The 22,749-nt window shown below is 31.3% G+C and overlaps 2 protein-coding genes across 4 annotated transcripts; one reads left to right on the top strand and one right to left on the bottom strand.

The window, feature by feature from the left end:
• The first annotated feature begins 1,336 nt into the window (after positions 1–1,336).
• LOC111040190 (clathrin heavy chain) lies at positions 1,337–10,599 on the top strand. Its single transcript, XM_022323990.1, has 22 exons — positions 1,337–1,997; positions 2,856–3,093; positions 3,156–3,305; positions 3,363–3,481; positions 3,546–3,707; positions 3,783–4,373; positions 4,442–4,630; positions 4,691–4,879; positions 4,960–5,367; positions 5,441–5,587; positions 6,732–7,216; positions 7,290–7,670; positions 7,785–7,968; positions 8,038–8,230; positions 8,331–8,488; positions 8,553–8,825; positions 8,895–9,212; positions 9,284–9,415; positions 9,474–9,584; positions 9,644–9,814; positions 9,911–10,208; positions 10,275–10,599. The coding sequence occupies exons 1-22, from the start codon at positions 1,956–1,958 to the stop codon at positions 10,433–10,435; spliced, it is 5,100 nt and encodes a 1,699-aa protein (XP_022179682.1). The 5' UTR covers positions 1,337–1,955; the 3' UTR covers positions 10,436–10,599.
• Positions 10,600–10,887: 288 nt separating this feature from the next.
• On the bottom strand, positions 10,888–22,426 carry LOC111040192 (trichohyalin-like). Of its 3 annotated transcripts, none has more exons than XM_022323995.1 (10): positions 22,307–22,426; positions 19,811–19,889; positions 17,434–17,915; positions 14,348–14,673; positions 14,113–14,264; positions 13,528–13,847; positions 12,560–12,792; positions 12,163–12,468; positions 11,797–11,934; positions 10,888–11,737 (listed from the first exon to the last, which is right to left on the bottom strand). In XM_022323995.1, coding segments are annotated over exons 2-10 (2,127 nt in total). In that variant the 5' UTR covers positions 19,813–19,889; positions 22,307–22,426; the 3' UTR covers positions 10,888–11,569. The 3 variants fall into 3 exon arrangements, with proteins under 3 accessions (XP_022179687.1, XP_022179686.1, XP_022179688.1); XM_022323994.1 differs by lacking the exon at positions 22,307–22,426 and adding an exon at positions 20,118–20,910; XM_022323996.1 differs by lacking the exon at positions 22,307–22,426 and adding an exon at positions 20,096–20,909.
• Positions 22,427–22,749: the final 323 nt, after the last annotated feature.

Consider the following 22,749-nt stretch of genomic DNA (forward strand, 5'->3'; position numbering starts at 1 on the left):
TTTTTTTTTGCACTTTTAGATGCTCCTCTTTCTATGTGGATAATTGATTTGTCTGAGAGTTTATCTTGGCCCATAAATCATGTCATCATTTTTTAATTATTATTTAATATAATCATGGGATTTGGAGGATTAAAATTCAGACATTTGTTCCTAACACGGTCACACGGACAAAGATATTTTATGGAATATTGTATTACATATATTTTTTTGTATTGGGTTGATATGGTTTCGACAACTTACTAAGGTTATTAGCCTAAATGTTTTATTATCAATACACCTTGATTAAAATCTATTTTTATATTAAATACTATACATTATTATCATCATTTCGTAATTCGGATGCAGCTTATTAATTTTTTCCAATTTAAATAATATATTAGACTAAACAGGTCTCAAGGTGGATTCGTAATCAGTTATATTTAAGATGTAATTATTGGGCACTTTAAATGAACAAAACTACAGCCTCTTCACTAAGCCGAATCAAACTTGGATACAAAACAAAATGATAAAATTGATAGTTGATAACAGATATATACAAATATTTTTATATATATCTATGGTTGGTAATAAATACTTATCACAACCTTCTATTTATTTTTTAATGTTTACATTTCTATACCTGCGTCCTACTGACATTCTACAACAGTATTACCTATGAACAGCCATCAACACACGACATATGGGCATCAGACTAAATTATGCTACGGGCCACAGCATTATTTGAAATTAATTTTGAACTAGGCTTTAATCGTGCAAGTTATGATTACAGAAAAAGTGACGATATGACGACCATAGATATATACAACAACTTGTTGTATGTCTGTGTGTATATCTATGATGACGACCGTCATATGTAGCCCAAGGAACTACAGACAACAGTAGAAACTTATAAGTGCCCAAGAGGACTGCGATAACTAATTAATTGTGGTTGTGCCGTTTAAAAGTTTTACAGCATAACTTTTTAACTCAAGAAAGCACTTGCCTATAGTATTATACAAACCTAATCTCAGGAATCTCTAAAACACAACGACAACGCCAAGAGCCCGGTAGCCGGGTGGAGAATGGCGTTTGCGAACTGAGGCACTGCGAACTCGGTAGCCGCCAGCCGGTGCCGCACTGCAGCTGACTGCTGAGTGACGCCCGTGGCCCGTGGGCCTAGTTGGTGTAGTCGGACCAACATTAACATTCGACACCACCCACTGGTACCATGCACTTCAACATGGACAAATCGAAGACGGTCACAGGGGAATTTAAAGTCGTCCATTGATGGCACACTGTTCAGTCTGTTTATGTGGCAGTGGCACTCCCTCCCTTCTACCCTGCTTGAACAGTTGAACCCTTTCGACACATTATTTTTTTTCGCTCGCCTGCGTGATTCCCGATATGAACCGTGGACCGAACTTACGACAATACGATTATTGTCCCATTTTTATAATTTATCAAAATACAATATACGGTGCATCAAAGTTCGCCGGAAACAATAAGTAGTGAATAGTGATCGCTTTTTATACTTTGTTAAGTGTTGTTGTCTTACGTTTCGTCGCCACTGAATCCGAATATCCGATAATTATCGTATTTTTAGTACCGTAGTCACGTTAATGTCGGCTAATCGCGCCGTCGCTGCCGCCCGCTGAAAGTGTTCTTCAGTTGAATTATTATACCAGCTAGCGCGTACGCGGCTTCTTCCGCGTAAATTATAAATCTGTCGACCCAGTGAGGGTTTTTTCGTGTGCTCCCAAATCCCAATATACCCACACACACACACACACACACATACTCACACACCGATATACATAATATACATTGTCATTATCAGCAAGTGCACCGCACCTCCTCCCACATTCGTGAGCTTTAGGAAAGCGCAGGACTGTCGTTCGTTCTTCCGACTACGCAATCGGTAGCGACAATTTGGCGATTCGTGAATAACCAGCAAACGGACTGGACGTGATCTCGAAATGGCGCAAATACTACCTATCAAGTTCCAGGAACACCTACAGGTAAATTATTAAAACTCAAGAGTGAATCACCGTGCCATCGGTGTTGGGGCCATTGTCGTCTGTGGCCTGTGCAGGCAGCGAGGACCCTTGTCAACGGTTGGCCCGAGAGAGATGAGGCCGCCGGATAGTTTCGTGTATTTTTAATGCAACCCACACAATCGTGCCGGCAAAACCCAAACGATTGTGCCGGTAAAACCCAAACATTTCTGCGCCTCTGTCTCTATATCGGCTGATCCGTCCGCCGCCTATTAATAGGTTACATAATTTATCGCGTCGTTAGCACGTTACAACGCAATAATAAATATTTTATCGATGATCGTCTTTTAAAACTCAATTCACAATAATAATTTATAACTTAGTAAGTAATAGGCAATCAAGTAATAATATCGTGGGTTCAACGGGCTTTCCCACACTCCCCTCAGCTTTAAGCTTTTGTTCTGTTTGTTTTTAATCTGGGAAAAATTTGGTCATTAATGACAGCTTATATATGCTTATCACCTGCCAGATGTTGGTTTACATATTGTTTCCCTGTCACGGGCGTTTATTGTATTTTAGAAGTGTACCATCTATTGTCGCTGCAACTGCAATGCGTCTGTCAAAGTTATTATGTTGTACATTTTAATCCAATTAAATGTGGGTCAAGGGGAATTTTATGATAGGTACATTATCTCTACATTATTGTGTTTTTGTGGGTATGATATCAGATGGAATTAAAATAAGTGATTCATAAATCATAATACTCAACAGTTATTAGTACCTATAATTATTATGTTTGAACTCTAAACTATTACATTAATTTCTTGTGTACCTAACGAAGTGATTTTGTTTTTTAAATTTATTTTATAATTTTTTCTATAGCTTACAAATGTGGGCATCAATCAGTCAAACATTAGTTTTAATACACTCACCATGGAATCAGATAAATATATCTGTGTGCGTGAAAAGACTGGCGATGTTGCACAAGTTGTCATTGTTGATATGGCTGATCCCCAAAATCCAATCAGGCGTCCAATATCTGCAGATTCGGCCATAATGAATCCAGCCAGCAAAGTAATTGCACTTAAAGGAAAAGCTGGTACAGAAGGAACAGCTGCATGTAAGAATTGCCTTGCCTTTGATTTGTTTACATTTTTACCAAAAATATAATTATTTTTTTAGCCCAAAAGACCTTACAGATTTTTAATATTGAGATGAAGAGTAAAATGAAAGCTCATATTATGCAGGATGATGTAGTTTTTTGGAAATGGATTTCTCCAAATACATTAGCTCTTGTCACAGAAACATCGGTGTTCCATTGGAGTATGGAAGGTAATTTTTTTTTTACATTTGAAATGCATAATATTTTTAAACTTAATTAAATTTCAGGAGACTCTACACCTGTTAAAATGTTTGATCGTCATTCTACATTGAATGGGTGTCAAATAATTAATTATAGAACGGATCATAAACAGCAATGGTTATTACTCATAGGAATTTCAGCTCAAGTATTAAGCTATTTTTGTTTTTATACCTTTTTGGAGAGAATTATAATTATTTTCTTGCTTATAGCAAAATCGTGTTGTTGGAGCTATGCAATTATATTCCGTAGAAAAAAGTTGTTCACAGCCCATTGAAGGCCACGCTGCATCTTTTGCAAGATTCCAAATGGAAGGAAACAGAGAAATGTCTACATTGTTTTGTTTTGCTGCACGTACAGCTGCAGGAGGAAAAGTAATAACAATTTATCATTCTGAAATTAGTTTTCCATATTTAAATATATTTTTGATTTACTTATTAAAATTTTAGTTGCACATTGTTGAGGTGGTACAAACACCAAGAGGCAATCAACCATTTCCCAAGAAACAAGTGGAAGTTTTCTTTCCTCCAGAAGCACAAAATGATTTCCCAGTTGCAATGCAAGTTAGCTCCAAATTTGATGTAATATATCTTATTACCAAGTATGGCTATATTCATCTGTATGACATTGAAACAGCTACTTGCATTTATATGAACCGTATAAGTGGAGATACAATTTTTGTGACCGCTCCACATGATGCCACTGGTGGTATAATTGGGGTTAATCGTAAAGGACAAGTACTGTCTGTCAGTGTTGAAGAAGACAACATAATACCGTACATTAATACAGTACTCCAACATCCAGAACTTGCTTTACGTATGGCTGTTCGAAATAATTTGTCTGGTGCAGAAGAACTTTTTGTACGCAAGTTCAACATGCTCTTCCAGAGTGCACAATACGCAGATGCTGCTAAAGTAGCAGCTAATGCACCTAAAGGCATTCTGAGGACACCTTCTACCATTCAAAAATTCCAACAGGTTCCAACTGTTGCAAATCAATCATCTCCACTACTTCAATACTTTGGAATATTACTGGACCAGGTATACTTTTAAATATTAAATTTTCTACAAACAATCAATTCACTTAATATTAATTTAAATATTTTTAGGGCAAATTGAACAAATATGAATCTTTGGAATTATGTCGTCCAGTTCTTGCACAAGATAAAAGGCAATTATTAGAAAAGTGGCTTAAAGAAGATAAATTGGAGTGCTCCGAAGAATTAGGAGACTTAGTCAAGACTGCAGACATTTCTTTAGCATTGTCAGTTTATCTGCGTGCCAACATTCCACCAAAAGTATTTATCAATTAATTGATAACTATTTATTAAACATACTTATTATATTATTTTCTAAAGGTTGTTCAATGTTTCGCTGAGACTGGCCAGTATCAGAAAATTATATTGTACTCTCAAAAAATAAGTTATGTACCAGATTATATACATTTGTTCAGAAATGTAGTCTTACGTACTACTCCTGATCATGCTGTTGAATTTGCCCAAATGTTACTGTCTGATGACGCTGAACCTCTTGCTAATATTAACCAAGTACGCAACAAATAGTTAGAATTATTTCTTATATATTTTTATTTATGAACAAAAAATTAATTTAAAAAATTTAAATTTAGATTGTAGATATATTTATCGAGCAAAGCATGGTTCAACAATGCACAAAATTCCTTCTAGAAGCATTAAAACATAATCGTGAAGCTGAAGGCCCATTGCAAACACGTTTGCTTGAAATGAATTTAATATCTGCTCCACAAGTTGCTGACGCTATTCTTGGTAACCAAATGTTTACTCATTACGATCGTGCTCATGTTGCCCAATTGTGCGAAAAAGCTGGACTTTTACAAAGAGCTCTGGAACATTACACAGACTTATATGATATTAAAAGAGCAGTTGTACATACGCAATTATTAAATCCTGAATGGTTAATTGGTTACTTTGGATCCTTGAGTGTTGAAGATTCTTTGGAATGTTTAAAAGCCATGCTCACTAATAATATTAGGCAAAATCTTCAAATTTGTGTTAAGGTAATTATCTAAAATTACTTAATTAATAATAAAAATACTATACCTAAACTATTTATATTTGTGTTAAAATTAGATTGCAACTAAATACCATGAACAATTGACAACTAAGGCGTTGATTGATTTATTTGAGTCATTTAAAAGTTATGAAGGATTATTTTACTTCCTGGGATCCATTGTGAACTTCAGTCAAGATCCAGAAGTTCATTTTAAATACATTTCAGTAAGTTATAAGATACAAATATCTTTTTTGTTTCTCCCGATTGGAAACAGGTGGGAACTGTCTAGCACTATAGTGCCATCCGGTCCCATAGCGTTTATTCACCTACTTAATATTAGTTATACGTAGGTGAGGGTCTAACCACCCTGAAAAGATGACCTTAGGCCCACTGAATAACATCACAATTCCCTACCCTTCCACCTCTTGCCTGCCTGATGTGTGAGAATCTTCTCCACCATCCTACCAAACGCTAGCCTTTGCTTTTCTGCCCACGCCCCAATCTGCTATCTCTTGGACATATCATCTGGGAGGATCTCCTGCTCTGGCCCTAGAATGATATGAGGGACATTCTCGGGAAAATAAAAATATCTATTACATTTAGTTGACTGATTTTCTACACTAAGGCTATTGAAGGCTAGTCTTTTTCGTGTATTTAGACCAATAAGCAGCTCAAAAAAAAAAAAAAAATACACTTCCAGAAGTCCAATTATAATTTTGAAAAAATATTTGAATTCTTTATTATTGTTCCTAGGTTATGCTGGAAATGGATTTTCGATTTTTATTTTGTTGTTAACATTAAAGTGTAAAAAGTAAAAAAATTAATTTGGTAGGTACTATACTAACTAAACATTAATCAAAAAAATCGAAAATCCATTTCCTACATTACCTAAAAAAAAAAAATAAGGAATTAAAATTTCGCTTTTGGTACGGGTGATTTTTTCTTCCTTTTTTTAAAATTTTCATGCTGAAACTTTTGTTCGCAAAGTAGAATAATGTGTGACCGCGTATGTATGTTACTGATTTCCAAGAATCTTAGCCATAGTTGATCTATAATTACATTAAGCGTTCAAGGAACACACATACACTTATGATCAGTCACTACACACACAATCACACATCACTCACAATGAATAAAGATAATTGCTTAAATTTGGCCCCTTAAAAATGGTTTGCTTTCTGCAGCCTTAATTTAATAAGTTTGTTTGTTCAGTTTGTTATTTTTTTATCTTATGTATGTGCTCAAAATCTGAAATGCCTATCAAATCATTTTTTAAATTTAAATTTCATTTTTAACGTATATGAAAACAAAATTAGTGTATGAATAATATAGTTAACATTTTGCTAAATAGTTAATGTATTCTTATAGGCAGCATGCAAAACTGGACAAATTAAAGAAGTGGAGCGGATATGTCGTGAATCTACATGTTATAATGCAGAAAGAGTTAAGAATTTCTTAAAAGAAGCAAAGCTTACTGATCAATTACCATTAATCATAGTGTGTGATCGATTCAATTTTGTGCATGATCTTGTATTATATTTGTATAGAAATAATTTACAAAAATATATTGAGATATATGTACAAAAAGTGAACCCATCACGTCTCCCAGTTGTAGTCGGTGGACTCCTTGATGTAGATTGTTCAGAAGATATAATCAAAAATCTTATACAAGTTGTGAAAGGAGAATTCTCAACAGATGAATTGGTAGAAGAAGTAGAGAAACGTAACCGTCTTAAACTATTGTCATCTTGGTTGGAATTACGTGTTCATGATGGTAGTGAAGAGCCTGCAACTCATAATGCTCTTGCTAAGATTTATATTGACAGCAACAACAATCCAGAAAGATACTTGAAGTAAGCAGCTTACAATTTTATAAGTAACAATAAACAATTACTAATCAAACATTTTGCATTTTTTTTTTTGTAGAGAGAACAAGTTTTATGATAGTCGCGTGGTTGGCAAGTATTGTGAAAAGCGTGATCCACATTTAGCATGCGTTGCTTATGAACGAGGAAAATGTGATTTGGAATTGATAAACGTTTGTAATGAAAATAGTCTCTTCAAATCGGAAGCTAGATATTTGGTGAGACGTCGTAACCCAGAGTTGTGGCTGGAAGTATTGAATGAAAATAATGTCTATCGTCGTCCACTCATTGATCAAGTTGTGCAAACAGCTTTATCTGAAACTCAAGATCCTGAAGACATATCAGTAACTGTGAAAGCTTTTATGACTGCCGATTTACCCAATGAACTAATTGAACTATTAGAAAAGATTGTATTTGATAACTCATTATTCAGCTCTCATAGGTAAAAATATGAATTATTTATAATTTATATATATTATTTATATTAAATATAATTATTAATCAATTTTTTCAAACTGCAAATTAAACAATAATTTTTCTTTTCTTATAAATTTAGAAACTTGCAAAATCTATTGATTTTAACGGCTGTCAAAGCAGACCGAACTCGTGTTATGGATTATATTAATCGTTTGGACAACTATGATGCTCCTGATATTGCATCCATCGCTATTAACAATGAACTGTTTGAAGAAGCTTTTGCAATATTTAAGAAGTTTAACGTTAATCAATCTGCTATTCAAGTAATATCTTAATTTAATTTTGGTTTGGAAGTATACTTATAATTTAATAATTTGTGTTTGTTTATTTAGGTACTTATTGATAATGTTAAAAATCTTGATCGCGCTTATGAATTTGCTGAACGTTGTAATGAACCAGGTGTTTGGAGCTTATTGGCTAAATCTCAACTGCAGAGTATGTTTGTCAAAGAAGCTATTGACTCGTTCATTAAAGCTGATGATCCAAGTGCATACATGGATGTTGTTCAGACTGCACACAAAACAGGTATTTGTTGGATACCTACATACTATTAAATAATATTTAGGCACAAATAATTTACAAGTTATATGAATGATTCATTCATATATTTTTGTCTTGATTATAGGAAGTTGGGAAGATCTTGTACGTTATTTGCAAATGTCGCGTAAGAAGGCTCGTGAATCTTATATTGAAAGCGAATTGATCTACGCTTATGCCAAAACAAATCGTCTTGCTGATCTTGAGGAATTTATTTCTGGACCAAATCATGCTGATATTCAAAAGGTTATTTTTTTGATGTCTAATTTGTATTATAGCATTTATATTCAATTATGTTATCATTTTACAGATTGGTGATAGGTGTTTTGAAGACAAAATGTATGAACCAGCTAAACTGTTGTATAACAATGTTTCAAACTTTGCACGGTTAGCTATTACTCTTGTACATCTTAAAGAATATCAGGGTGCTGTCGACAGTGCCCGTAAAGCAAATAGCACAAGGACATGGAAAGAAGTGTGTTTTGCATGTGTTGATAATAACGAGTTCAGATTAGCTCAAATGTGTGGTCTCCACATAGTTGTTCATGCTGATGAATTAGAAGATTTGATAAACTACTACCAAGTAATATAATTACTTTTATACAATTGTTTTGATATTATATGTAACATGTTTTGTATTTTGTCCATTTAGGATCGTGGTTATTTTGAAGAACTTATTAATCTTTTGGAAGCAGCATTGGGATTGGAACGTGCACATATGGGAATGTTTACAGAATTGGCTATTTTATACTCCAAATATAAGCCGGCTAAGATGAAGGAGCATTTAGAGCTCTTCTGGTCTCGTGTTAATATCCCTAAGGTGTTACGAGCGGCTGAACAGGCACATTTGTGGTCAGAGTTAGTATTTTTATATGATAAATATGAAGAGTATGATAATGCAGTATTAGCTATGATGAATCATCCAACTGAAGCATGGCGAGAGAGTCATTTTAAAGACATAATTACAAAGGTATGAAAGGAAATTGTGTTTTAAGTATTCGTGTTTGTTTCTTATCTAAAAATTATTGATTTATTTTTCAGGTTGCTAATTTAGAATTATATTACAAAGCAATACAATTTTATCTTGATTATAAACCGCTTCTGCTCAATGACTTATTGTTGGTGTTGACACCACGAATGGATCACACTAGAGGTGTTGCCTATTTCACTAAGGTACGGTTGTCTCCATGTATTATTGATTGTAGTTTAATACAATTTATTTTTATTTTAGACAAATCATTTGCAATTAGTCAAAACCTACCTGCGTTCTGTGCAATCTTTAAATAATAAAGCTATTAATGAAGCACTAAATAATTTACTGATCGATGAGGAAGACTACCAAGTAATTATTTTAGCCATTATTTGTATTTGTCTTGATTGATTATTTTTGTTTTGTTATAGGGTCTACGAACGTCTATTGATGCATTTGATAATTTCGATACTATTGCACTTGCCCAAAAACTTGAAAAACATGAACTTACGGAGTTTAGACGCATAGCTGCTTACTTGTACAAAGGAAATAATCGGTGGAAGCAGAGTGTTGAATTGTGCAAGAAAGACAGATTATATAAAGTATGTAGTTATTATTAATATTTGATGTTAGTATTAAGTGTTAACTGTATTATGACATGCAATGAAATTATACTAAATCTTCCATTTTTGTATTAGGATGCAATGGAATATGCGGCAGAATCAAAAAATTCAGAAGTAGCTGAAGAATTGGTTACGTGGTTCTTAGAGCGTGGAAACTATGATTGTTTTGCTGCCGCTTTGTTTCAATGTTATGATCTTGTGCACCCAGATATTGTATTAGAGCTAGCATGGAGGCATAAAATCATGGACTTCGCTATGCCTTACCTTATTCAAGTCACTAGAGAATATGTTGCCAAAGTAGATAAATTAGAAGAAGCCGAATCCAAGCGTTTGGAAGAACACAAAGAAGAAGATATCAAACCAATGATGATACGTAAGTGTTATTAATACATATTTATTAATGTTCAGTTTTGATATTTTATTAATTTTATTTATATAGCTGAACCACAACTAATGTTGACTGCTGGTCCATCGGTTATGGGCAACATGTACTCGCCGTCCTATCAAGGTACTGCCCCTTCACAGCAACCTTATGTACCCCCAAGCGGAGCCCCATATGCAACTTCAAATACTTTACCCTATCAGGGCTATGGCATGTAATGTACCTATTATATACCCCTTTCCTTTATAGCAGTATTTTATAAGAAAACAATGATGGGCTTTGCTATATTCTGATAGAAAATTTAATATCCAGGTATAAAATATTTATATTTTATAAATAATCAATTTAAAAATCATTCCAAAAAAAAAAAATAACTAAATAGGCTTTCGAAAAATATATTCTCATCATTGTTAGATAATATTGAATAGTTAATGTTAATACTTGTTAAAAATATTACTTGTTTAAATTATTCAACCTCACTTCGTAACTTATGATTTATTTGCGTATACATTTTTAATATTGATTTCACGTTAATTTTTATAATTTATTTTATTTATAATCGTATTATTATTATTATTATTATTATTATAACTATAAAACATTATTATTATTATTATTATTATTATTATTATTATTATTATACATTTTTTTTGTAAATTATTATCTACAATTTATATAGAAATATAAAAACAAATTATAATGATAAATATCTTTGTTGTTTTTATCACATAACACTTGATATTGCTAAAATATTAAAAAACTAAGTGTAGACTGTAGGGTTCTTATATGTACATAATCTGTAAAATTATGAAATATGTTTTTAGCCTTTTCGCCATAATGACTTAAATGCAAAATAAATGGTAAGTGAAAACATTTATAGAAAAGTGTGATGGTTCTGTTGAATTTGACTTATATGATTAATTCTGTTTTTAACGGGAGGTAATCCCAAGTTACTTATGTCAATACTACTTTTACTCTTCTACATTGCTTTAAAGTTAGAAATACATAATACATATTAACATATTAAAACCATAGACTATAAGGTTTAAAAGTAAAACCAAATGTAACTATTTATAGTCAGCTATGTAACCAGAAATTTCTAAATCTTATAAATACGTTTGTTGAGTTATTTTGATTTTGTGATTGGTTAATTAATTTGTTTTTACTTATTTACAGTTATTAGTGATCAAATATTAATATATGGTAACAGGCAAGTATATAGAAAAAGAAAAGTTGAGTAAGATATAGTAATGAAATGATCATGTATAGATCATATTTTCTCAGTAAAATTATACAATTACATACCCATTAATGAGTTATGTATACATCAACATTTATTACAAAGCTTATAATTAGTATAATTGAGTTTTTTTGAAGTATACTTCCTTTTCAGCTTCATATTTATTTAACTTAGGATCTAAAAAACGCATTTCGTCTCCAGACAGTTGAGGTAGAACGAGATCAAGTTTTTTTCGTAATTTGCTAAACGCATCTTTTTCTTTGACTATTTTAGTTTCTTCCTACAAATTTAATAAGGTGTCTTAAATTATGCAGCCCTAGTTTTAAGTACAATACTCACCATGGCAATATTTTCTTCACGTTTTATAACGTCCAACAGTCGATTTTGAATATCTTTACCTTTTTTATCGAATTTATTTTGAATATCTTTTGCATTCTCTAAAGCCTTCAGACCTTCTTCTTGTTTTGAAAGAGCCATCTATTTTGAAAATAATTAATGTATGTTAATGATAATGTGTATAATGTTATGAAACTGATATATCGATGTTTAATATAACATATTTGAATTTGTCAATGCTTGGAAAATATCGATAAATGCACGTGTATTTTGTTTTTTACAAACTTACGAACACCATTTATAATTAGGAGATCAGCGCTGTGGGTGTAAACTCCTAGAACATAATATATATATTTATCAGATATTCACCTTAAACATTTTTTCAGCACGAATTGATTTCATTTTAATTTGGTCGTCCAGTTCTTGCAATCTACTTTTTTCATCGGCTAAACGTTTTTCCAGCTCTTTTGTATGTTCTAATCGTTTGTCTAACTCTTTTTCTTTTCTTTTTAGCTCCTTAAAGTTCTCTTTCAGTTCCACTTTAGCTTGTATCAAATCGGTTCCCGTACCGGCATCTAATTTCAGCATGGTTTCGAGTCTGTATCGTTCCGAAGCCACTTCAAAACGTTCTTCTGCTAACTTGCGCTGTTCTTCGATGACTGACGAACGAACATCCTGGACAAATAGAAAAATATTAACTATAGTCTTATCCTGTGGTAGTACACACCAACTACCCACATGGTGTGTCTCATGACTTAATACTTACTTCCAACTCTTGCTTGCGACCTTCGATATATTGTGTTTCTGATTTTTTTTCACGTTCCCATGTCTTGCGACCATCCTCAAATGCCTTCATAGATCGTTTTAGCTCTTTATTTAAGAGTTCCAGTTCATTTCGTTCTCGTTGATTTCTTGATTGAAACTCTTCAATTTTCATTTGAAGAGCTGATCTTTCTCCTTCCAACGTGGCCATCTGCTTATCTACTTCTTCCTGTAAATCTATACTCATCACACATGTAGGTGGTATTAATCAAAATGAGTTAATTAAAGTCAAATCTAGGTGTTAACATAAGAAGTGCCTACGTTGTAAGTTAATAGTTACTTATCTTGCAATACATAGCTCAAATTTTAAAGTAAGTATAATATGGAGAGTACCAATTTAACAACTTAGTTAAAATGTCTAAATAAATAATTTTGTTCAATCTTTATAATTATACTTATACACTAATGTTCTACATCTATTTCAACTTGGAATAATATCATTTATATTTTATTGAATGTTGTTTCCGTCATTATTTTGTATTAATTTGTACTTTAGCATACTAAAAATTAAACATTTTAAATGAGCTATTAATTTGAACCTAAAGTATTATATTTCAATTTAACTATTAAAAGCTAAATTATTACAAATACAGAATACTTACTAGTTACAATAGTTAATTTAACTGATTATATAGGTAAATTAATTTAAAAATCAACCAAGTAACAATTAGATACTTTTAACAAATAAACTTAAATGCTTCTTTAACCAAATTTATGAGGATATGAGATGGTGAATTTATAAATGTACCCATGACTATAATAATAACTAATTAAAAAAATAATCAAAATGTATTTTAATTTATTGGAAGACTGACTGGTTGCTCAATAAAAGTGTAACTCTTATACTATCTAATTATTAATTGTACTATAACTTCAGTTACCTATATATTACTGCACCTACGACCTCTTTACCTTTAAGTTGTTTGTTTTGAGCGGTAATTGAAATCTCTCTAGCGGTCATCTCTTCGCTGGTCAGACGCTTTGGCTTTGAATCACGTAAGCAAGATTCAACTTCCTCCAAGTGGTTCATTTTAATCCTTTGAACTTCTGTAGTTTGCTTGAGATCTATTAAATGACTCTCGTGCATCTCGCGTAACCTCTCCTCGTACATATCTTTTAAGCGCTTTTCATTTTCTTTTCGTTCCGTCATATCGGATTTTCGTTCTTCTATCAGCTCATTTACACGCTCCTCATAACGATCTAGCTTTTCATGCAACACATTTTGCTGTAATCTATATGTATATAGAACCAAGTAAGTTTCAAATAATTTAAAAATGAAAATTCAATTGCTTAGTATAAATACGATGTTTAATTTACTATAAAATTGGATACTTAATAATTGCGTATAAATGCATACTATAGTTACCTATATATATCATTATTATCACAAATTTATTCACAGTACAATTTAAATATAATTTTTAAAAAAAATAAGTAATAATTAACGTTTTTAAACAAGCATTTTGGTATAAAGCTCAAATATCTCACAAGTCTTACTCATATTTAGTCTTTAAAGCATCTAATTCTAATTCGTGTGTTTTTGAAAGATGGTCGTTCGTCAGTTGAAATTTGTGATTCTCAGACCGCAGACGCTCTAACTCTTGAATATCGGGATTCATTACAGAATAACTATTATCCATTAAGAACGCCTGTATAAGATATTATATTTTATATTTGTACACAGTATAAACAATCCGTAGGAAGTATTAATTAATTATAATTATCTTGTTACTTTAATTAGGAGGTCGCTGTTTTGTTGCTCTTGCATCAATGTTATTGCAGCCTGCTGTATGTCTTGTTTTTTTTTAGCCAGCTCTCGGATCAATTCCAACATGGAAGTTTGGATACTGTCTTTTCCTCTAAGCAACGACAAAATCGAAGACGATTTTTCTTCGGTGATTTCGTTTTCAACTTTCTCTGCAGTTTTCTGCGCAACATTTGCATCGGCCATTTTGCCAGTGGACGAAATATGATGAGTAGTAGGGGGAGGAGCGATAGACAGGGTGGTCGCTTCGTCTGTGTTATGTTTTAAACCACTCAACCAAGAAGGCATATTTTCTGGATAACAAAACAATAGTTTTCAGAAGGGTCAATGAACGAGGTTTACTACCTAACAATAATTGGGTATAATTGCACTTAACTACTATGAGATTTAAAAATTTTTTTTTTTGAAATATTTGTATGTAGGTAAATGACTTACGAGTTGAGAAAGATGGTGAAAAAAATTAATTGCTTTAAGAATGATGGTGAAATTAGAATTTGAAGCTTGATCATCGTTTAAGGAGTTACTGTAATTTTATTTGTATAATTTATTAAATCACAGTACATCAGTACCTAATTACGCCTATTCAGTATACGTGGTGCGTGCATATAATTTAAAAGGACTATCGACAGGCGACAGCCCAAGTTAACAATTTTTTTTATTTGACCAGTTAGGTCCCTGCTGGCCTTATGGTTATAGTTAGGTTCACTTGTCACGTTACCCGATTACCCATGTACCCGAAGGTTAGGTTAACTAAAGATTATTTATGGAATAAAGCTGTATGAAGGATAAGGAAGGATGATTAAAATAAACACTTTTAGTTCAAAATACATTAGATTTATCATTTATGTAGTTCTAACCAAATAAATCTGGTGAAAATAAAATAATTTGTTGCTTAACATTGATAAATAAAAAGTTATGTATTTTTCTAGGTCACGTGCTCCAGTTCTCCCCAACTATTATTTAAATGATATTTTATTTCATCGTGTGTTTGAAAATGTTTATTTAGGTGGTGCGTTTGAATCGTTTGATACTACTTCATCTTTTAATGGGAATAACTTAAATATTTCAAAAAAATTGTTGCCCATTCTTGGATTTATTACTAGGACATGTAAGGATTTTTCTAATTCCATTACATTAAAAGTTATTATTTATATTTCTCTTTAGTTTGTTCCACTATTGAGTATAATTCTATTATCTGGTCGCCTTTGCAAATATTCATATACAATGCCTTGAAGCTATCCAAAATCGTTTCTTTCATTTTATATCCTTCAAATGTAGTATTCCACGATAACCACATTCATAATGATTATCTTGCCGTTATTAGATACTCTAAATATGAGCAGCCCCGTTATTTTATAAGGAATATACTTGTTGAAATTCTCATTTAGATTGGTCATTGGGTACATATAGATCGTCCAGAATTGTTTAATTTTATAAATTTTCATGTCCCTCGACGACAAACTAGTTCTACTTATGATTTTCACAATCACTTGCACAGTACGATAACTATACCATAAATGTTCGTTTAAAATGTTAAATAGATCTACTAGATTACCTAGCTAATGATACCCAAATTGATTTTTGAAATTTTTACTCTATTGAGTATTTTTGTAATTATACTAATAGATATTATCAGTAATTACATTTATGTTTCTATTATACTCATTAATTATTGTAATTGTAATATGATTATTGACTGTTTTTCTTTGATTTACTTGTTACTCAATTATAATTATACCTTAGGTCACCTATTATTATCACACATATTATTCAACATATATTAGGCTTTTGTCCCGTTAAATAACATAAAAAAAGTCACTTATTCAAAAATAAGATTACTCGCTTATACTGCAAATTCTGATTTCATCGTCATCCAGGTTAAGTTAGTAAAATACGAAAAAAAAATCAAAATTTGTTATAATTGCGGCACCCAGCAGTAAAGTATTTCTTTGTGCGTAGGCACGCTTAAAAACGTAAAATCACAAACTTAGAGAGGATATAACTTCCAAAATAATGATTTCCTCAATTTTTGGAACAAATGCACTTTACAAACCCCCTCACGATTTTCAATTTTTTATAAACGACTTGTTTTTATGCTTAAAACGATGGTGCAAAATTTTTTACTAGAAACTATTAATTTAAAAGTTATAGCCTTCCAAAGTTAGTGATTTTACGTTTATAAGCATGCGCGCAACGAGTATGATATATTTTTTTTTGTTTTGAAGTATTTTAACCATAGTCAAGTTATGAATATTTGTCGTTTGTATACATCTTTACATTAGTATCGCTATTTTATAATTACCTCGTTATTACTTAAATGTATATTATTATTATTATGTACATTAAATTATCTTTATGATAGTAGAATAAGCTATATTAAGTTGTTTTGCACTTATGTTCAAGTTAAGGCTAATGAATATTTTGTAACCTTGCCTGTTAATAACACAAGTTTACTATAGTGGATCTATTTGCCTAACGGCTCGGTCACCAAACTCCGGAGGACCTCGAGTTTGGATGCGGGCTCATCCACTAACCACCCCTGTGGCTAAAATGTTGATCATGTTCATGTAGAGGAAATTGAGGAGTTAGAAAGTGAAAATTAGTCACTCAGTGGAAATGATGGTCAAGAGATATAAGTATTGTAACACATTCATGGTATTATTAAATATATTTTACAGTATTTTTTATGATATGATTCATAATATTATAATTACGCGCGCTGGTGACTGTTGTGGTATGTGATGAGCGGCGCACGAGCAATACGTACTATTTGCCATATAACCACAAACTTGAAACGGCTATAACTTCTAAAATAGTTTCCGGTAAACAATTTTGACACCATCGTTAAAAAAAAAAATTGAAAATCGTGAGGGGGTTGGTGAAGTGCATTTTAGCCCATTTTTTTTGCACATTTGTTCTTAACTCATTGGAGGACATATTATGTTTCAAAATAAAAAATTAAAAAAATCGTATGGTAGCTAAACTAAAATAGTTCCCATAATTTGTTTTATCATAAATGATCATTATGATCGGTTTCAGCTATATATAGGTACCTGAGACTGCCGCGGTTTTCTTGGCGACCGTGATAATAGACGGTGACGTCTCTCGGCGTTTAGATAACGTCAGTGGCTCGGAAACTGCGGTCCACGTTCGGTCGGCGGCCGAGGTGGCGTCTAAATTGACTGTGGTTGTGGTTGGTAACGGTACAGCACTTACACCGGTACTATGGTACGTGGCATCGGCGAACGAGTCAAAAACGTTTCGGTTGGCAGTCTTATTCTTCTTACCGTCGTTGTCGTCGTCGTCATCGTCGTCGCTGAACAACAAGCCCGCCGAACGGTTCCCCGACGTTCGCTGTTGCGTGCTCTGTCGCCTCAAGTCATGGCGCCTCGATACATTTTGCCCTCCAAGGCCGTGTGACGATGGTTCGTACGACGTCATCTCCGCGTTGCTTTTCGGCCGCAGTCCCAGCCAATCGTCTGTTGTCGTTTTCCTTGTGGTGGTCGATGATGCCGGTCTTCGCACCTCATTATTCCTACCAGGGACAGACGAATAAGTCAACGCATATACGACGTCGTTTTCGACGAGGCAACAGAATGTTATATTCATAATATATTTTGTTAAATTCTCGGATTTATGAACCTAGTAATACCTGTGGCTATGTCCCTTTTTTTTCTAGAGTTTGTTTTTACCCAAGTGTATAAATTATATATATTTTTAATATATAATTAACCACATAGTGCTTACCTATCAATCTAATATATTAAATACCTACCCATAGTGTTCGATAGTGGAAACTACCAATTATTTAAGACAACAGTATTTTTAAAACCAAGACAGTATGTTTTATTTATACTTAAATGTTGTTGAGATTTGTGTTAGAAGTTAGATCAGGGACGTAATTTCAGTTTTTCTTAAGTTGGAGCAAAATTTTCATTTGGCATAAGTTTATAACAATAACATGAACCATATTGCAATTAGTTCATTTGCAAGTTATAACAAAAAGAATGACTTTTCAAAATGTGAGCTAAGATTCAAAAATGTAACTTCACAAATGTTATAACTTATGAACTCTTACCCATTTTGGGAAGCCTGTTCAGTTAGTAGCTACATAACAAAAAAAATAACTTTAATATTTAATAGATTCGTCAGCAAAAATAGTTTGTTAATCATCTTGTAATATTTATACAAAGTATTTTTTAAAATTGATGGAATTACTCATAAAATAAATAAAAAGTGTAAAAAGTACTTTATCTTTATATCAATTGCTCCACCTACATAAAATCCAGTACCTAGATTGTTTTTCAAATTATTTGTATTCTTAAAGTCTAAAGTAATCAGAACTTGCTCCCCAGCACAAGCTTTACTTTTAGGGGTGCTGCAATATGTATCCTATATGGTATTTATTTTTTGTATTATTTATCTTTTTGTTGTTCCAATAAACTTCATTAATGTCATTATTATTTGATGTCAAAATGAGACAATAACTACACAAAAAAAAATATAAATAATAAAAAAATAATAATATTATAGTATACTTGTACACATTAATAAATAATATGAAATGAAACAGCAAAAAATAAACAATAAGTAGGTACCTAATAAAGCTCTTAAGGAATATCTATATGAATCGAAATTGTTACAAACATATCAATCAGCTGTTAAAGTATCGCTTTAAATAATATTCTTAGCTATGGTGTACTTTATGTTTCTTAAAAATAACATCGATTTATGATTAAAATCTGGGGCTGCACCAACTCCCACATTCCAGCTGAGCTAAAAATAAAGTTACAAAAATATTGACCTGTTCATAAACATACATGGCGGGGGAAATGTTCCCAACTGCCCCCCCCCTCACCAAATGATGCTCATGAAGATCACTAACCAAGTACAAGTGAAGTATATGTACTTGTATAACGTATATGTACAATGTAATGCATAGTTTGTATAACTAGGTGTATAGATTATATAGATATAAATATATAATATTATGTTAAGGTCTGTAAGTGATTTTATATTTAAATCAACTATTTGGGGGCCCCATAAAGTTTATATTTTGGACTCAAAGACATCGTGATTCGTGATGGTTAGGACTTAAGAATAATAGACAATAGATATTAGGGATTACCAATTAATAATTTTGAAAATTTTCTGGTTCCATCAAAATGTAATATTTGTAAAAAGAAAATAGAGGAAAAATCCAAAAGTTAAATACAAATTAATAAATACCGCAATTAATTCAAAATCAAAAAAAAAAAATTTTAATTTAATTTTTTTGTATATGTGAGCCAGAAAATCCGTCCATGGGTTGCTTTTTTGTAAGTTTGAAACCCTCTGCAATAGTTTCTCACCACAAGTCACAACTGACATAATTATTACATAAACAACGTTAGAGTGCGAGACCCCCCTCCATTACTATGTACTGCATACATTTTTTCTTGATCTTTTCGTTTGCCTTCATCTATAGTGATCAAATCGTCTAATACGTCCCAATTGTCGACTGATGACCCTGCAAAAAATAACCATGAATCAGTATGGGTACAACAGGAAATATAGTATTAAACCGTACACTCGCCTAAACGTCCTTTATCTATAATATATATAATTATAAGCGAGTTTGATACATTTAGTACGGTTATGGGTTTTAACGCATATAATTATGTACCTACTTATTTAGACAAAATATAGATTCGGCCTACATAAATAATACTTTACCTACTAGTGATTTTCAACTGACCTGTCATTTTAAACTTATTGTATTACATAATTCGTTTTCAGTTAAAAATAATATATTATACTGATTAAGCACTTTCTAATTTGCTGTTCTTGTATCTTATATGGTCAACTAAGTAATCATGTTTCTGGACGAGTTGCATGATATTCAAATGTCTAATGTTTGCGTCCATTGTTACCAGGACAACATTTTGTGTGAAGGGTGTAATATTTAGTTGTGACTAGTGACCGGACTAGTCAGTACAATATTTGATATTCATTTTTTTGGATATCAAAGCCCTCCTTGTTTTTTACCAATTATTATCATTATTTTACCGGTTTTAGTTACATAGAATATTGATAAATAGGCTGGTCGTTTTTTAGGTGCACCTACCAAGTGCTTTATTCCTAGTGATTTTTGTCGAATTATGTGTAATTGACCTACCCTCATGAAATTGAAGCGAACTCTGTGGATAATACCAAGAAATAATCAAGTCAATTCTATCCTGATAATTTTTTACCAAAAAAATATGTACAGTGAACACTAAACAATGAACATGCCCTGACTTAATCTGCAACCTTGCAAAAAGAAGAAATATAGATTAAATGTTAATAGGTACGTTACGTTGAATAAACATGGATGAATATTTCAAAAATAAATGATTAGGTATCATCTATATTCTTTATCAAAATACTAATTGTGTACCTACGTGTATTTACAATTAAACGGTATCGGAATAAAAATCCTCGGAAAAAAATCCCTAATGGAGTACAATATTACTCACAAACACATGCAAATTATTGAACAAATATTTTTTTAAACACTTATTAGTGTAATTGCTAATTACCATCATTATTAATATTTAATAACAAATGATTAATTTACATATACATTAATAATATTTGGTTTTTTACTGCGATATCGTGATAGTTCTGTAAAATTAAATCTCCAAAATACATTTTTTTTGTGTTGCCTATAGGTACCATTTTTACGATAATATTATATACAATATAACAATTATAAGAAATTCAAATGTTCCTTATTGACTATTTATTGACTATTGTTGTGTACGGTGTAGTACGCTTTAGTGTGTACCTTTGTAGTAAAAGTAAGTAAAGTAAGGTACCTTTGATAATCTCTAATATAAGGTAATTATTTGTATTATTTGACGTACATAGATCACTTGAAATATTTGTATATTATGCTATGTTTTTAACACTGAGTACCTACACATTAACTGTTGTTGAATAATTATTTTTATTTTTATTTTATAATCTTTTAAATATTGTATGTGCATCTATATAAAGTAAAACTTGTAAAAACGGTGTCTTTGAAAAAAAGGTTAGGTTACCTATCTAATATGAAAAAACAAATTAACTTCAAACACTGATAAAAATATTAATTAAAATATTTGTACTTACCATATAGAAAAAACTCATGAGGTATCTGCAGTAACTTATACCTATTCAATTTTCAATTCTTAAATACTAAAAGAACATTTTTTTATGAATTTCCAACCACAAAATAATTTGCGAGTTTCCCCGATTTCAATAAAATTCATGAATATTAAATAATTTTAATTTCTAACTTCATACCTAACATAAAAGATTACTGTAGGTTTATGTTCAACTTTTTTAATAACATTAACAACAACTAATAAGGAAACCTCGTACTTATTATATTTTCAGTTTTTTGATAGAGTGAAAAATTACTTATCGACAATAATCGTAAAATAACAAAAAATGTCTCATACTTATAAATAGCTTAAAACCAGTCAAAATATTTTTAAAACTTGATCATGTATTCCATGGTTTATAGTATACACTATACACATTTGGTAAAAATGTAAAATATCTACGGTTAATGTCGGTTACTGGTTTTTGAGTTATACCAAAAAAGCTAACATTTTGTCAAAACCTAGTTATTAAAAAAAATATATTATCTTATACAAAAATTGAATCAACAAACTGTAATTATAATAGTTAACTAAATTACTTAAGTAGTAATATCATAACACGTATCATGAGAAATAATTGAATTAACTTGATATAAACTGATTGCCGACAGAATATCTTTACTTTTGTTTTTTTGATAAAATTATATAGTATTGAATTCAAATTTAATACATAAATTAAAAGACCTACTCGATATCTACTGTGTAGCAGGAGAGAACCTACTTGCCCCCTTTTTTAAATTTTTAATTATTGACTTACTTTTTAAAGGATAGCTGATAGGAAGTTTTAGTAAAGTGTTGTTACTTTACATTACTCCTTATTTATTATTAAATATTTTTTATGGCATAATTTCTAAGATAAATTAAGAATAAAAAAATATCTGTGTTTATTAAGAAAGGTATTTTAATTTCAATTCAAAATCAATAAACAATAATTTTACCTAATATTTCCAACATTGATTATTGTATAAGTATTACATAAGTATACAAAATGAACAGGTTGTTAAGTTTTTTAACAATAATTAAAATTAACAAAATAAAAAAATATAAAATTTAAAGCGTGTTATTTAATGTATGGAATATCCTGTACTGTCATAGCAATAACTAAGAAGCACATAATAATATAACATGTATGCCAACAACATAATTAACATTTACAATTCTATATCTATAAAATTTAACTAAAATATGCACCATAGTATA

This window comes from Myzus persicae, unplaced genomic scaffold (genome assembly GCF_001856785.1).
Source record: "Myzus persicae strain clone G006 unplaced genomic scaffold, MPER_G0061.0, whole genome shotgun sequence".
Classification (NCBI taxonomy): Eukaryota; Metazoa; Arthropoda; class Insecta; order Hemiptera; family Aphididae; genus Myzus; species Myzus persicae.

What these genes read in the sequence shown, in the direction of transcription:
- LOC111040192 (XM_022323994.1), bottom strand. An exon ending in GCTTTAAAGACTAAATATGA is followed by an intron (nt 13,848 to 14,112) that starts GTAAGACTTGTG and finishes ATATACATATAG; the next exon opens with ATTACAGCAAAATGTGTTGC. An exon ending in TCAAAACAAACAACTTAAAG is followed by an intron (nt 12,793 to 13,527) that starts GTAAAGAGGTCG and finishes TGATGAGTATAG; the next exon opens with ATTTACAGGAAGAAGTAGAT.
- LOC111040190 (XM_022323990.1), top strand. Translation starts at nt 1,956, where the DNA reads ATGGCGCAAATACTACCTATCAAGTTCCAGGAACACCTACAG. An exon ending in TACAGAAGGAACAGCTGCAT is followed by an intron (nt 3,094 to 3,155) that starts GTAAGAATTGCC and finishes TTATTTTTTTAG; the next exon opens with CCCAAAAGACCTTACAGATT. An exon ending in ATCTTCAAATTTGTGTTAAG is followed by an intron (nt 5,368 to 5,440) that starts GTAATTATCTAA and finishes TGTTAAAATTAG; the next exon opens with ATTGCAACTAAATACCATGA.